The 15,869-nt window shown below is 41.9% G+C and overlaps 1 protein-coding gene across 1 annotated transcript in view; it reads left to right on the plus strand.

The window, feature by feature from the left end:
- Positions 1–15,869, plus strand: part of gtf2ird1 (GTF2I repeat domain containing 1) — a 176,767-nt gene that overhangs the window by 99,236 nt on the left and 61,662 nt on the right. The window contains exons 13-16 of the mRNA XM_048612388.1: positions 1,252–1,360; positions 10,409–10,437; positions 13,846–13,926; positions 15,623–15,712. Of these exons, the coding sequence (XP_048468345.1) occupies positions 1,252–1,360; positions 10,409–10,437; positions 13,846–13,926; positions 15,623–15,712 (309 nt within the window). The remainder of the gene's footprint in view (positions 1–1,251; positions 1,361–10,408; positions 10,438–13,845; positions 13,927–15,622; positions 15,713–15,869) is intronic.

Consider the following 15,869-nt stretch of genomic DNA (forward strand, 5'->3'; position numbering starts at 1 on the left):
AAGTGACCCTATGACCACTGATCAGATCAAAACACTACAGCCCTGCTACATCCAGTCATGAATGGTGGTGGACAATTAACTAAGCCAAGGAAGAGGCTCCAAAAAATGGTAGAGCCATCTCTCTCTTCAATGGACAATCCTTTTTTTGAAACAGTGACCATTTGTTCTACATGTTTCCTCAAGGCGAACCATTCTTTCCACAAGCCCCTCAAAATTATATATGTTTCAATCAATCACCTTACTGTTCTAAACTCCAGCAGATACAATAAGAGTCATATAGCATGGAAACAGACCCTTTGGTCCACACTGACCATAATCCCAAACTAAACTAGCCCCATCTGCCTGCGCTTGGCCCATATCCCTCCAAACATTTCTTATTCATGTACTTATCCAAATGTCTTTTAAACATTATAACTGTACCTGCATCCCTCACTTCCTCTGGAAGCTCATTCCACCAGCCTATCCTGTCCAATTTTCTCTCGTAAAGCAACCAGCCAATTCCAGATATTAGTCTAATAAATATTCTTCGAACTGCTACCCCTGTATTATTATCCTTTTTGAAGGAGGTGGTCAATATGATACTCAGTGTTATCAGATCTGGTCTCATTAATGGCCTGTATAACTGAAGCATAATCATTTGACTTTTATATTCAATTCTTCTTGCAACAAATGACAACATTCTAATAGCTTTCCTAATTATTTGCTGTATCTGTACATTAACCTTTTGCAATTCATGCACCATGACATTCAGCTCCTTCTGCATCTTTGAGCTTTGTAAGTTTTTACCATTTACATAATGCTGTTTTTACTCTTCTGCTAAAATGGACAAGTTCACACTTTTTCACATTATACTCCATTTGCCAACTCACTCAACCTACCTGCACCCCCATATATACATGGCTGCCAGTCAGTTTCTCTGATTTATCTAATATTAATGGCTCAATTGTATCGTTTTGCTTGAATTGATAATGTCATTATAATGTAAATAGATCCACCTCTGTCCTCCCTGTCCACTGATTTTCGTGCTGTTTAATGACCCGATTAGAATCAATATTGTATTTAAATGTTGTACTTTCTTGCAACCACTGCAGAAAAGCCTTGTTAAAATTGATTCTTCAAAACAGAGCAGGCCTTTGGTGAGAAAATGCTCTCCTATCTGCATTGCTCAATTCTTTGCTGTAATTGGAAACCTCAAAACCAAGCAGTTCTTGCAAAGGCAGCTTAAGAATATGAATGTTCTGTTTGTTCTAGGCAACAAATACATACGGGATGGTTCCAAACCGGATAGCCATTCCCCTTTGGATGAGGAGTCTCACAGAACAATGGCACTGGACATGACCCCAAAGAACCACATTTGCAGGTAGGAAATCGTGAACTCCATCAGCCTTTAATGTGAGTAATCATTGACAAAGATGGAACTTGCTTTTATGTAACAACCTCAGGACACCCAAAGCAACTTATTACCATTGAGCTACTCTTTGAAGTGTACTAATCATGACAGCGTACAAATCGCTGATCCAATTTGTACACATTAAACAATGCAACTCAACAATTCACAATGGGATTGTTTTTAATGAGGGGTCAAAACAGTCTGTATTCCCAGAACTTACCTTGTACTTGAATAATGCTTTAGAATTTTTGTTTATCCATCTGAGCTGACATTTGGACCCTCATCTTGCCTGTTTCATCAAAAGATGACACCTGTGACAGTGCAGCACTTCCTCAGCCCTGTACTGGACAGTCAGCCTTGACTTTCAAGCCTCTGGTGTGAATCCTCAGTCTCCTAATTCAGTGCTCCCATCAAACCACGGCTGATACCTAATTAATCATTCTTTCATAAGTCCCAACATAGATAATCCTGCCCTCTTATCCTTCATTAATGTAATATCGATCACCAAGCAAACGGTCCAGAAATTTATAACAGCACTTTTATATTTTAAAAGTTTCTTAAAATCAGTTGTTTTATAGCCACCCATACTCATTTAATGGATATCAGTTTCCTTAACATACAAGGCTCCCACATAATTTGGATAACTAAGCAAAGAGTAAGGTTGATTGGAAACCAAAAATGGTAACTTGTGTGCAGAAGCAAAGGATGTAGATATGGTTCTTAATGAATACTTTCCATCTTTCTTCACAAAGAAGGGAACAAATCAGGCATTCAGGATAAAGAATGTGAAATATTGGATGGGGGAAAAAGAGTTTAGCATCTTGGAGAGTGAATAAATTGCCAGGCCTGGATTACATGAATCCCAGGCTGGTGAAATGAGCAAGAGTGGAAAGTACAGAGACCCTGACCATCATTTCCCAATCCTTTCTAGCTACAGGCACAGTGCTGTTAATGTAATGCTGTGGTTTAAAAGGGAGGAAGGGATATTTTGTGTAATTAAAGGTGATTCAGCCTAATCTCGGTAATGCGCAAAACTATTGGGAAAAATTCTGAAGGACACATCAAACTGTCATTTCGAGAGGCACAGATTAGCAAAGGACATCAGCATGGATATGATAAGGGTAGGTACTGTTTAACTAACTTGATTAACCTAAAAAGTTTAATGAGGGTAACATGAATTTAGGTAACAAGGCTTTAGGCAAGGCATCACACGGCTGACTCACCCAAAAAGTGAAAGCACGTGAGATCCAATGGCAAGTGACAAGGGTTGGATCCAAAATAAGTTCAGTGGAAGCAAAGGGTTATGTTTAGTGGATGTTTCTTGACTTGGTTATTTCCAGTGGGTTGCCACGGAGCACAGTGACTCGCTTTTGGGTTAAAAATCCAACACTTAACCATTGCCCTACATTTTTAATAAGAAATTGTCAATTGGTTTTGTGGTTAATAATGAGGAAGGAAGCTGTTGACTACTGGGAGGTATCAATGTGCTGGTCAGGTGGGCAGAAAAGAGGCAATTTGCAGAAGTGTGAGGTAATGCATTTGGGAAAGACCAGCATGACTATCGAATACAGAATAAACAGTGGGAATCTGAAAATTGTAGAAAAACGGCAGGATCTTTTGAGAATGTGACTGCAGAACCCTGAAAGGACCAAAACAGGTTGCAGTTTGTGTGGTCTGCCCCAGAGGTAGGATCGTCTGATGTTTTATCCTGAGCTGTTTTTCTTGGCAGATTTGGTGGGTGGGTGGTTTGCAATCCCTTTCACAGGGGCAGCGTGGAGAGGCCGGTCATTAGGCCACATTAGCCAGAACAAGAATTGAACCCACGCAGTTGGAGGTTTTCCTGAATCTGTGCTAAGCCATCAAACTCACTGGTTCCCCGTGACAAGGTATGATACTTTCCTTTATTAATCTAGGCAGAGAAATAAGACAAGGGAGCTATGCTAGAACTGCATAAAACTGGTGTTAGGCCAATTTTGGTTACCACATTCCCGAAAGATGTGACAGGACCACAGCACATACTGAGGAGATTCATGGGGATGTTGCCAGAAAGTGAGAATTTCAGCTTTAAAGAGAGTTTGAAGAGGTGAGAGTTACTTTACTTGCAAGAGATAAGTCTGAAGAGCTTTATCTGAGGCGTTTAAAATTGAAAAGCCTGGATAGAGAGGATAGGAAGACTAGAGAGGCCAATAGCTAGGAGGCATGATTTAAGTTAATGGTAGGGGATTAGAAGGGTGGAGTATGAGGGGGTTTATTTTCCACCCAGAGGCAGGGTGGGGGGAACGATCAGGAATTCACTGCCTGACAGGGTAGCAGAGGCAAAAACACATTTAGTAAGTGCTTGGACCTGCATTCAGTGCAATAGCCATCCTAGGTCACAAAGAGCAAGAGCTGGAAAATGGGATTGGGTCGAATAGTAATCATGGCTGGCAAAGACATGGTCAGCTGAATCGTCTCTTTCTGTGTCATAAACAGTCTGCTTTCAGGACTGGAATTACCTCCATGAAAACTGAATGGTTTGAAGAGTGCACTATGAATAAACAAAATTACCTTTCTCGACTGTTATGGATTTTTTTCACACTAGTGCCTCTTTAAAATTGGTACACATTACTAAGAGTTGCAGAAATAATGTTCCGCAAAGGTGTGACTTGTCACACTTGAATGCTAACTTCAGCACAGTAGTACAAGAAATATTATATTACAGTTTTCAATATCTACTCATTATGAGGGGGGAGCAGTGGCTCAGTGGTTAGCACTGCTGCCTCATAATGCCAGGTTCAATTCTAGCCTCGGGTAACTGTCTGTGTGGAGTTTGCATCTTCTCCCTGTGTGTGCATGGGTTTCCTCCCACAGTCAAAAGATTAGATTAGGTGTATTGGCCATGCTAAATTATCCACCGTGTCCAGGGAGATGTAGGTGGGTTAACTGTGGTAGCTGTGTGGTTATAGGTATGGGGTGGGGGAGTGTTGGATCTGGGTGAGATGCTCTTCAGAGGGTCAGTGTCGATTTCTGGGCCGAATGGCCTCTTTCTGCGCTGTAGAGATTCTACGACTGTGAGATTAAAGAGGATCAGACTGATCTTTCTCTCTTGCTTTACAGCAAGCTCATGTCAGATGATTAGGTCTGCCATTCATATTTGAGTGACTTTAAAACTGCCTGAATTAGTTCACCTCTGGACTACCTTTCTAAAAAAAAAAGCACAATCCAAATTACGTGATGCTTAACTAAGCCAAACTAATCACAACAGGACCATTGGATTAAACAGACCAAAGTGTAATTAAATATGAAAGTCCCATTAACCTAACATTATTTAGTGTGATCAAAGATTTTTGTTATTACTACCAGGCAATTAATGAGTGAGGATTCCTTTCAGATGTTCACCATTGTAGGGATTCTGTGATATAATTCATCAAAATCATAATAGCACAAGCATGTTTGTCCCGATATAAATTTCAGATTCAGCGTTAGCTGGTTTTGTTGAGTAACAGTGTAATGAGGTTATCCCAAGGTCCAAGATTGCAGACTAACTTGGTAATGGCCACATTTACAGTTCAGCTTGATAAGATTAGGTTTACAGTTATACATAAAGTGTCACATGTATGTCTCCACATGCATGCTATCTATTTGTGACGTGGATATGGAATGTACCACTCTACCTTTTTTGTCATGTTCTATCTCATGGTCAGTATACCTTTAAGAGAAATACCCATGATATTATATGACCTGAGGGTATAATGATCTCATACCTCCATCTTATCCTAGGATCACTTGAGGCATGACATGCTATTGAAAACATACTGCTCTGCTATAATCTAATATCTTAATATTAGTCCAGACATTTAGGTGCCTGTAAATGGAATGCCCGTATAGAATAATTAGCTATTAGTTTGTTGCATTCAATACCACAATACCCATGCATAGTTTCTTATGTTGTAAGGGATAGCATAGACTACGTAAGACATAAGACAGAAATTAGGCCATTCGCCTGATCGCTCCGCCATTCAATCATGGCTGATAAATTCCTCAATCCCATTCTCCCATTTCTCCCCGTAACCCTTGATCCCCTCGATAATCAAGAACCTATCTATCTCAGTCTTAAATGTACTCAATGACCTGGCCTCCACAGCTTTCTGTGGCAGTGAATTCCATAGATTCACCACTCTCTGGCTGAAGAGGTTTCTCCTTATCTCTATTTTAATACGTCTTCCCTTTACTCTAAGGCTGTGCCCTCAGGTCCTAGACTCTCCTGCAAATGAAAACATCTTCCCAACATCCACTCTGTCCAGGCCATTCAGTATTCTGTAAGTTTCAATTAGATCCCCCCTCATCCTTCTAAACTCCAATGAGTATAGTCCCAGAGTCCTCAAACGTTCCTCATTTGTTAAGCTTTTCATTCCTGGGACCATTCTCGTGAACTTCCTCTGGCTCCAGGGCCAGTACATCTTTCCTGAAATATGGGGCCCAAAACTGTGCACAATACTCCACATGTGGCCTGACCAGAGCCTTACAAAGCCTCAGTAGTATATCCCTGCTTTTATATTCAAGCCCTCTCAAAATAAGTGCCAACATTGCATTTGCCTTTCTGACTACTGACTCAACCTGCAAGTTTACCTTGAGAGAATCCTGGACTAGAACTCCCAAGTCCCTTTGCACTTCAGACTTATGAATTTTCTCCCCATTTAGAAAATAGTCCATGCTTTTATTTTTCTTACCGAAGTGCATGACCTCGCAGTTTCTCACATTTGCTCCATCTGCCACTTCTTTGCCCACTCTCCTAACCTGTCCAAATCCTTCTGCAGCCTCCCCACCTCCTCAATACTACCTGTTCCTCCACCTATCTTTGTATCGTCTGCAAACTTAGCCAGAATGCTCTCAGTTCCTTCATCTCGATCATTAATGTATAAAGTGAAAAGTTGTGGTCCCAGCACTGACCCTTGTGGAACACCACTTGTCACCTGCTGCCATCCTGAGAAAGACCCTTTTATTCCCACTCTCTGCTTTCTGCTAGACAACCAATCTTCTATCCATGCTAGCACCTTGCCTCTAACACCATGGGCCCTTATCTTACTCAGCAGCCTCCTGTGTAGCACCTTGTCAAAGGCCTTCTTGAAGTCCAGGTGGATAACATCCATTGGCTCTCCTTGGTCCACCCTGCTCGGTACTTCCTCAAAGAATTCTAACAGATTTGTCAGGCATGACCTCCCTTTGATGAAGCCCTGCTGACATTGCCCTATTTTACCATACACTTCCAAATATTCAGAAATCTCATCCTTCACAATGGACTCCAAAATCTTACCCACGACTGAGATTGGGCTAATCAGCCTATAATTTTCTGACTTTTGCCTTACTCCCTTTTTAAACAGGGGTGTCACATTAGTGATTTTCCAGTCCTCTGGGACCCTCCCTTACTCTAGCGATTCCTGAAAGATCACCACTAACGCTTCCACTATCTCTTCAGCTATCTCCTTTAGAACTCTGGGGTGTAGTCCATCTGGTCCAGGTGACTTGTCCACCATCAGACCAATCAGTTTTACTCGCACCTTTTCCTTGGTGATGGCCATCATACTCAGCTCTGCCCCCTGACTCTCTCGAATTTTTGAGAGATTACTCGTGTCTTCCACCGTGAAGACTGACGAGAAGTAATTATTCAGTTCCTCAGTCATTTCCTTGTTCCCCACTATTATCTCTCCACCGTCATTTTCCAGTGGCCCAATGTCCACTTTTGCCTCTCTTTTGCCCTTTATATATCTAAAGAAACTCTTACAGTCTTCATTTATATTACTGACTAGCTTACCCTCATATTTAATCTTCTCCCTCCTTGTTTCTTTATTTGTTGCCCTCTGTTGGTCTTTGTAAGCTTCCCAGTCCTCTGGTTTCCCACTGCCCTTCACCACATTATATGCTTTCTCTTTTGCTTTAGTGCTATCCCTGACTTCCTTAGTCAGCCATGGTTGCCTCATCCTCCCTGTACCATGCTTCTTTTTCCTAGGGATGAATTTTTGCTGTGTCTCCTGACTTACTCCCAGAAACTCCTGCCATTGCTGTTCCACTGTCTTTCTTGCTAGGCTTCTCTTCCAGTCAATTCTGCCCGGCTCCTCGCTCATCCCTCTGTAGTCTCCTTTATTCAGCTGTAATACCGTTACCTCTGATTCTATCTTCTCCCTCCCAAATTGCAGAGTAAATTCTATCATATTATGATCACTGCCTCCTAAGGGTTCCTTCACCTTAAGCTCCCTTATTAGGTCTGCCTCGTTGTACAACACTAAATCCAGTATTGCCTGTTCCCTTGTGAGCTCCATCACAAGCTGCTCCAAAAAGCCATCTCGTAGACATTCCACAAATTCTTTTTCTTGCAATCCACTACCAACCTGATTTTCCCAGTCCACCTGCATATTGAAATCCCCCATGATCACTGTGACTTTGCCTTTCTGACACACCTTTTCTATCTCCTGGTATATCTTGCACCCCAGCTCCTGACCACTGTTTGGAGACCTTTACATAACTCCAACTATGGTTTTTTCACCTTTTGCGGTTCCTCAATTCTACCCACACAGATTCTACACCATTTGACCCTACTTTGTTTCTTCCTATTGATTTAATTTCATTTCTTACTGATAAGGCAACCCCACCCCCTCAACCCACCTGCCTATCCTTTCGATAAGATGTATATCCTTGAATATTCAGCTCCCAATCCTGATCCCCTTGCAGCCATGTCTCTGTGATGCTCACCACGTCATATCTGCCAATTTCGATCTGCAAATCAGGTAAAATCACATTGTCATAGTACCAACTTACTGTGAAAAGTAATGTATCTCTGGTATTCTCTGGAATACTTGGTCTTCATTTCTGTGGACACAGACGATCACTCATCCTACCTAGTCATTAGTTTCCTTCTTTGATCATCCTTTCCTTTGCAGATATCTAATTTCTCTACATTGTTATGTTGCCCTTTCCTTTTTAAGTTCAGGTAACTGAACTTGTTGTTTTGTTTCTGTTCAATTCTGCATTAAACTGTTCAGATTTCATTCTTGGATTAAGAGATCTGCTTCCAAAGCTTTTACAACATCCCTTTAACCAGCAAACGTACACAGAAGCATTCTGATTTGGATGAAGTTAAGAATGGCTTTAATGACTTTATTAACAAGGAAGTCCCATTTAAACTGAAAGCAAACCATCGATGCCAACAAAAACAATCAGTCAGTGCTTTCCCAAGGTATCATTTCACTGAGACTTGTAAGAAGCTGTAATGGATGGATTTGATTAATTTGACAAAGGTCAGGGTTTGGTTTTTAACCTCCTTTCTTTGGCTGCGTAAATCATGATGTCAGTAGTTGATTAAGACTTTTCATAACGCATTAGCCAATTTGTAGAAAATTGTTCAAAGACGTTATTACACACCTCTGGAGCAGGTGGAACTTGTGCCCAGGCCTCCTGGCTCAGAGGCAGAGACACAAACACTGTGTCACGAGCACCCTCGATTCTTTAGGTTTTTTTGTAAATCAAACCTGTTTTTCTAATCAACCTGTTCTCGATGTTATTACACACCTCTGGAACAGGTGGGACTTGAACCCGGGCCTCCTGGCCCAGGAGTAGGGATACTACCACTGCACCACAAGCACCTTTTTGATTCTTTGGTTATAGCTAATGGAATTAATCAGGAACTAGTACTGAATGGTTAATTTTGCTGAAGGATTTCTCTGGTTTTGGTTAACAAAGTGCAAGATGACAAGGATTTCTTTTTCCCCAGACTGTATAGTACGTTTTCTGTTCATCTTTACTAACACCAGCTGTTTATTTCCAGATTTATATTGAAATTGAATTCAGATTCTCATGATAGGATTTGAGCGTGTATTCTCAGGAATGTCAGTCAGAATCTCTGGATTACTAATTCATTAATGTGAACACCAGGCAACCATAGGGTGCTGCTGGGGTTCATACATGAGCAGGGTTTTCAACGGGTGCCATCAGAGATGAACTCCATTCTGATCTCACTGTGCATTCACGCTGGGGGCTATTGAATACTGTGGAGAGATTGGGGCTCTGTTTGTTAACCCCTCCCTCACAGACCTAGGCTCCTGAGAACAGCTGTCGTGCCTGGCCCCAACTCCTCAGTGAAAGGGTAGACCCTTGTATGTTGTGGTCTGTGCCAGTGCAAATCTGATGCTGTCAAACCTGCTGAACTTTTCCGACAATTTCTATTTTTGTTTTTGATTTATAGCACCTGCAATTCTTCTGGTTTTTATCATGTAATTCACAATCGGTCATGTGATGAGCCTCCAATTCTTTAACTGTTATCTGTTCCCTTTAATGTTGTGTCTTAGGCTTACGATTCTGCTCCTTGTAGATTTTTTTATTTCACTTATGGGATCTGGGTATCACTGGCCAGGTCAGCATTTATTGTCCATCCCTTATTTCCCTGGAGAAGATAGTGGTGAGCTGCCTTCTCAAACCACTGCAGTCCATGTTCCACAACCAACAGTACTGGGTACCTTTTTATTCTAGCACAGACAGCTTGAATGGCCTCCTTTTAGAGCTGAAACCATTTTCTGATTATGTGCCAAAGCTCGAAAAGGATTAGAGAACTTCTGATTGAGGCCCATGTAATTTTGAATAGATTGAGGACAATTAGGGGCAGCACGGTGGCTCAGTGGTTAGCACTGCTCCCTCACAGTGGCAGGGACCTGGGTTCGATTCCACCCTCAGGTCACTGTCTGTGTGGAGTTTGCACATTCTCCCCATGTCTGTGTGGGTTTCCTCCGGGTGCTCCGGTTTCCTCCCACAATCCAAAGATGTGCAGGTTAGGTGGATTGGCCATGCTATATTGCCCCGTAGTGTTCAGGGATGTGTAGATTAGGCGGGTTATAAGGGGATGGGTCTGTTTGGGATGCTCCAAGGGTCGGTGTGGACTTGTTGGGCCGCAAGGACAAATTCTAGTTGTTGATTTCATCTACAAACTCTTCACGTCCTACCCTGTGATAAGACATTTTGGTTTTTGAAAAGTGTGTTTTTTTCTCGTATCAGGTCGCTGAAGGTGAAAGAAGGTGAAACGGGTAAGTAACTATGTGATTTCTGTACTACACTCTGAAAGATGTAAGTCTGATCTTCCTCGAAATTCTGAAAAACTTATTTGCACAGTTTTTTCCTGCTTCTTAATGTTCCAGTCCATATTGAATTGTTCTTAAATGAAGGTGTATCAAGAGCCCCAAGGCAAGGAAAGGACGGGGATCAGAACAAACTCCACTCAGATTTTCTTTCTCTCAAATCCTCATCCCAACATACAGCCACACACACTTTCTAAATTGATTCACAAGTTGTGGGCATCATTGGCCGGGCCAGCGTTTGTCACCCATCCTTAATTCACCTTGCGAATCGTTGCCATGTGCTGTAGGTAACCCCCACGATGCTGTCAGGAAGGTCATTCCAGAATTTTGACCCAGTGACATTTGAAGGAGCAACAATATATTTCCAAGTATGGGTGGTGTGTGGCTTGGAGAGGACTGTGCAACTGGTAGCGCTTCCACACATCCACTGCCTTTTGGCCCAAATCTAGATGGTAGAGGGTCACACATTTGGAGCATGCTGTTGAAGGAGTCTTCGTGAGTTGTCGTAATTCATCTCGTAGATGGTATGCACAGCTGATACTGTGCATCTGTGGTGAAGGGAGTGAATGTTGAAGGTGGTGAATGGGGTGCCAGTCGAGTGGGCTGCTTTGTCCTGGATAATGTCTTGTGTTGGCGATGCACCATGCAGACAAATCGAAAGTCTTCCTTACTTGTGTCTGGTAAATAGTGGACAGGTTTTGGGGAGACAGAGGGTGAGTTAAACCATGTAAACAGGAGAAGGTTCCTTGAGGCCGCTGCTGGTGGAGGAAAATGGCACCTCCCTGTTTTAATGTTTCTCACTATGGAGTGTCTACAGCTGAGGACGCATTGTTATTCATTCTCTATTTTTAAACAGAGAGAAACAAATTGCAATTTCTTAGCCGTGATTTTGTTTCAGGCTGAATGGCTTCCTTCTGAGCTGAAACCGTTTTCTGATTCTGTACCAAAGCAAGCATTGGACAGGCAGGGAAATCTTTCGAAAAAGGTTAGAGGAGTTCTGATTGAGGTCCATGTAAACATGAATAGGTTAAACAAGATGGTCAAAAAGAGAGTTCCACTAGCGGGAGGATTCAAGACTAGGATACAAAATTTTACTGATAAATCCAACAGGGATATGTGGAGGAACTTCCTGACTCAGTTAAGTAAGGAACTTTACCCCAAAAAGTAGTTGACCCAAATTATATGGATTTTTTTTTTTTCAGAAGGAAACTAGATAGATGCATTACAGAAAGAACAGAAAGAAATGTTGAAAGAATGACATGAAATAAATGGTGTGAAGGAGACTATAAACACCAGCACAGGCTAATTAGGCTGAATGGTCAATTTCTGTGCTGTTTCAAGTTGTCCATTTGGAAATATAATTTATCGTAGTGGCCATTAAAACTTTTTCGTGATTTTGGCATTGCACATGCAGATGATAATGTTCTTCAAACAACTAACTCGTTTCTTCTCTTCCTTAGCCCATTTAGAGTCATAGAGATGTACAGCATGGAAACAGACCCTTTTGGTCTGCATTGTCCATGCCAACCAGATATCCTAAATTAACTTTGCCCCATTTGGCCCATATCACTTTTAACCCTTCCTATTCGTGTACCACCCAGATGCTTTTTAAATGTTGTCATAGTACCAGCCTCCACCACTTCCTCTGGTGGCTCACTCCATATGTGCACTACCGTCTGTGTGAAAAACCTGCCCCTCAGGTCCCTATTAAATCTTTCTCCTCTCACCTTAAACCTATGCCCTCTAGTTTTGGACACCCCCACCCCAAGGAAACGACCATGTCTACTTACCCTGTCCATGCCCCTTATGATTTTATAAGCCTCAATAAGGTCACCCTTCAGCCTCCAATACTCCAGGGAATATAGCCCCAGCCTATTCAGCCTCTCCCTATAGCTCAAACCCTCCAACCCTGACAACATCATTGTAAATCTTTTCTGAACTCTTGTAAGTTTCACAACATCTTTCCTAAGGCAGGGAGACCAGAATTGAACACAGTATTCCAAAAGTGGCCTAACCAATGTCGTTTACAGCTGCAATATGACCTGCCAACTCCTCTACTCAATGCCCTGCCCAATAAAAGCAAGCGTACCAAATGCCTTCTTTTACATGCATTGATAACTCTGTTCATGTTAGAGCAGGGCATTAAACACAGCATTTTTATAACATCCTGGTAATTTTTACCTGCGTATGAAAATTTGGCATTGCTGGCTCGTAGTTTATTTAACTTAGTCTAAAAGTGCTAGAACTAAGGGTCATCAGTTAACTAACAGCCTTAGGGTGAGGGCTTAGTAGAAGTTAACTTTTCCAGGCAATAGTAGATTGGTGAACTATACTCAATGTGGTATCTATTCAATTCTGTCATTATTAAAAGAGAGGTGAAGGTTATCAAGTTAAATATTGCATGGACAAAGGATCAAATCTGACACAGTTTACGGGTAGCATCAGTAGGAACAGGACCTTAGAACACTTTTAGTGGAAAACCCTAAACAGGGGAGATTTGTCAGGTGGGAAGGGAAGATTGATGTGATAGTCTGGAGTCCTATTGACTCAAGTTTGAAACTGGACTACTCTTTTTCACCGTTTTTATGGTGGAGCGGACTCAATGGGCTGAATGGCCAACTTCTGCTCCTGTGGCTTGTGGTCTTGTTAGAAGTACCTTGAGGAAAGCCCATGATGGGTTCTGCTGGAAGGAACAGGTTAGCGGTTGTTTTAGCTGTTTGTGTTGACTTTTCTGGCAATTTCCAGGACAGAGGGACAGCAGGAATCAAATCCTAGCATCCACAAATAATTCCGGGTGACTAGTGTGCTGCTGGGAGATGTACAAGAGGCAGGCTTTTAAATTGTCTTGTCTTTTCTTCCCTCCCTCCCTCCCTTCCCAGCTTATACCGGGCTCATTGTCTCACCTAGCCGGTGTGACCAGTCACTGGAAAGGGGAGACAGTGGCACTGTGGTTATGTCATTGGGCTTGTAATCCTGAGGCATAGGCTAATGCTTTGGGGACAGGAGTTCAAATCCCACCATGGCTGCTGGTGAAACTTATGAATTGGATTTAAGTATAAAATGAGTCTCAGCAATGGTGGCTGTGAAACCATCGTTGATAGTTGTATCAACATATCTGCTTCACTAGGGAAGGAAATCTGCCATCCTTATTGGCATGTGACTCTAGAACCATAGTGACTCTATGATTCTAAATGCAGTTGACTCTTCAACATACATCCATTGGAAGCATAATACAAGAGACATCCTGTGCCACTTGGTTTTTTTCACCAGTTTGTGAGCGTGCTGCCCACAAAGCCGATGGGCGACTGTACCAGCGGCTTTCTGATGATCCATTTCCTCTTCCACCTCCACCCACAGGTGCCTCCATTGATCTGTCAACAATGAAAAAAGTGAAGACAGAGCCAGAAGATTCAGAAATCATTCAAATCACTGTTCAAGGTAAAAAGTAAATAAACCCTGCCCTGAGATGGAAGGAGAGTAATTATTGAACTGATTGAACACATTTGACTGCATGATTTGATTGTCTTTGGAAATACAGTTAGAGACAGATTTGAAATGTGAAAGACAGAAGCTCCAACATTAATGGTGACAGCGGAAAATTCCAGTCCAGACATGATGGACCAACTAGCCTCCTCTACACCGTAGCAGTTCTGTAAATAACTGGTATCTTTTACAAAAAAAAATTGTAATTGCTTGTCCCCGGCACCATTTCATATTCTCTGACCCCTTTTCCTGTTTGAACCTCATTGACTCCTGGGTAGGATGTGGACCAATTCTGGACAAATTCCTATATTGACCAGCCAGGTGCTCCAAACAGGCAGCCACTAGATATAAAGATGGGGAAAGGTCCAAAATTCAGAACCAGTCCATTTAAGCCATCAGTCATTGTCCCTATTTTGACAACCATCTTTTATAATGAACGTGAAGGCAGTGGACAGGATGCAGAATAACTGCAATGGAGCAATAGAGAGAGGTTTAAACAAAATTAGAATGGAACTCATTCCCTTCTGGTGGAAGTGGCCAATGTTATGGAGGCTCTTTATGAGATAAATCAGCAATAAATACTTCCACTAAACAGTAAATCAAGACATTAGTTAAAATTGAAGGAAATTTATTTTCTTTTTCCACATGTTTTTAGGCCATAGATCAGCTGACCAGAAGCTGCGATGGAAATAAATGTAGGATAGTCATCTAAAAAGGAAATGGATAAATCTTTTTCAAACCATTATTGTTGGGCAGGGGCAGAATACTAATTGGATATAGCTTTCAGAGGACCAGCACTGGTATGATGGGCTGAATAGTCTCCAACAATGCAGTGAATTCTGTAAATGCTTCCTAAAATGTGAATCTCTGTTACTGCCAGAGACGTGTGAACAGAATGTATGTTCTCTACAAGATTGTGGCTGAGCAGCAGAGGAATAGATAAATGTTAAAGCTAAATCCATCCTTGGTGATGTCAAAGATACATGTTGCCTCTGTAAATCAGCATCCTGTAGCAGCCAAGGATGTCTGTGAGGAAATAATGGCACCAAACTGTCATCCAGCAGCCAGATCTTTGTCCTTGTTCTTGTGGGCACTCTGCAGTCATGTTGCTTATCTACGTACATGTTTAAAAGCCAGACCTACCAGACATTTTCTGTATCATTTCTTACATTCAGAGCATTCCTCTGCATTTTGCACGTTTTTTTTTTAAATTGTTAAAGTTGACGTTAGACAGCAGGTAGGAACATTTTCAGAAGATTGCAATTGTCACCTGATGAAAATTGCTGCTGATTAATGCCCCACTTTTGTCTAAAAGCCCAGGAGCTGGCAATCTGGTGGTTCCTGTAGCCTGAAGGAGGAGAGAGAAATCTGCAATGAATTGGTCAGGCAACATGTGAACAAATATAAATATTGCTGCCTGTGTGCTATTAAAGTGGCAGCCCTGAATGACACACTCATAAGCGGATGTGAGGGATTGGCCATTTTTCTTTGCTATTTATTTTATTTAACATATATACATATTTCTTTGTGTGTGTATATCTGTGAAAAAGTGAAAGAGCAAGAGAGCAGGATTACACAAAGCTTCAGATCATCCACTTTAACAGCCTATTCATTCTCACTGGGTAACCTATTGTTCTGCTTCTCCCAACAGATCCACATACTACCTCGGAAGACATCAGTGAAAACCTGTCCGCTAAATCCCCCTCTGAGGAAACTAGCATATTGCTGGAATCCCCATCAGGTACCTGATCTCTCCTTGTAACTTAGTGGATAAAAAAGAAAGACTTACTTTTATATGAGATAACAAGATGTAGAGCTGGGTGAACACAGCAGGCCAAGCAGCATCAGAGGAGCAGGAAGGCTGACGTTTCGGGCCTAGACTCTTCTTCAGAAAATCA

Source organism: Rhincodon typus, chromosome 26, assembly GCF_021869965.1.
Source record: "Rhincodon typus isolate 14 chromosome 26, sRhiTyp1.1, whole genome shotgun sequence".
Taxonomy (NCBI): Eukaryota; Metazoa; Chordata; class Chondrichthyes; order Orectolobiformes; family Rhincodontidae; genus Rhincodon; species Rhincodon typus.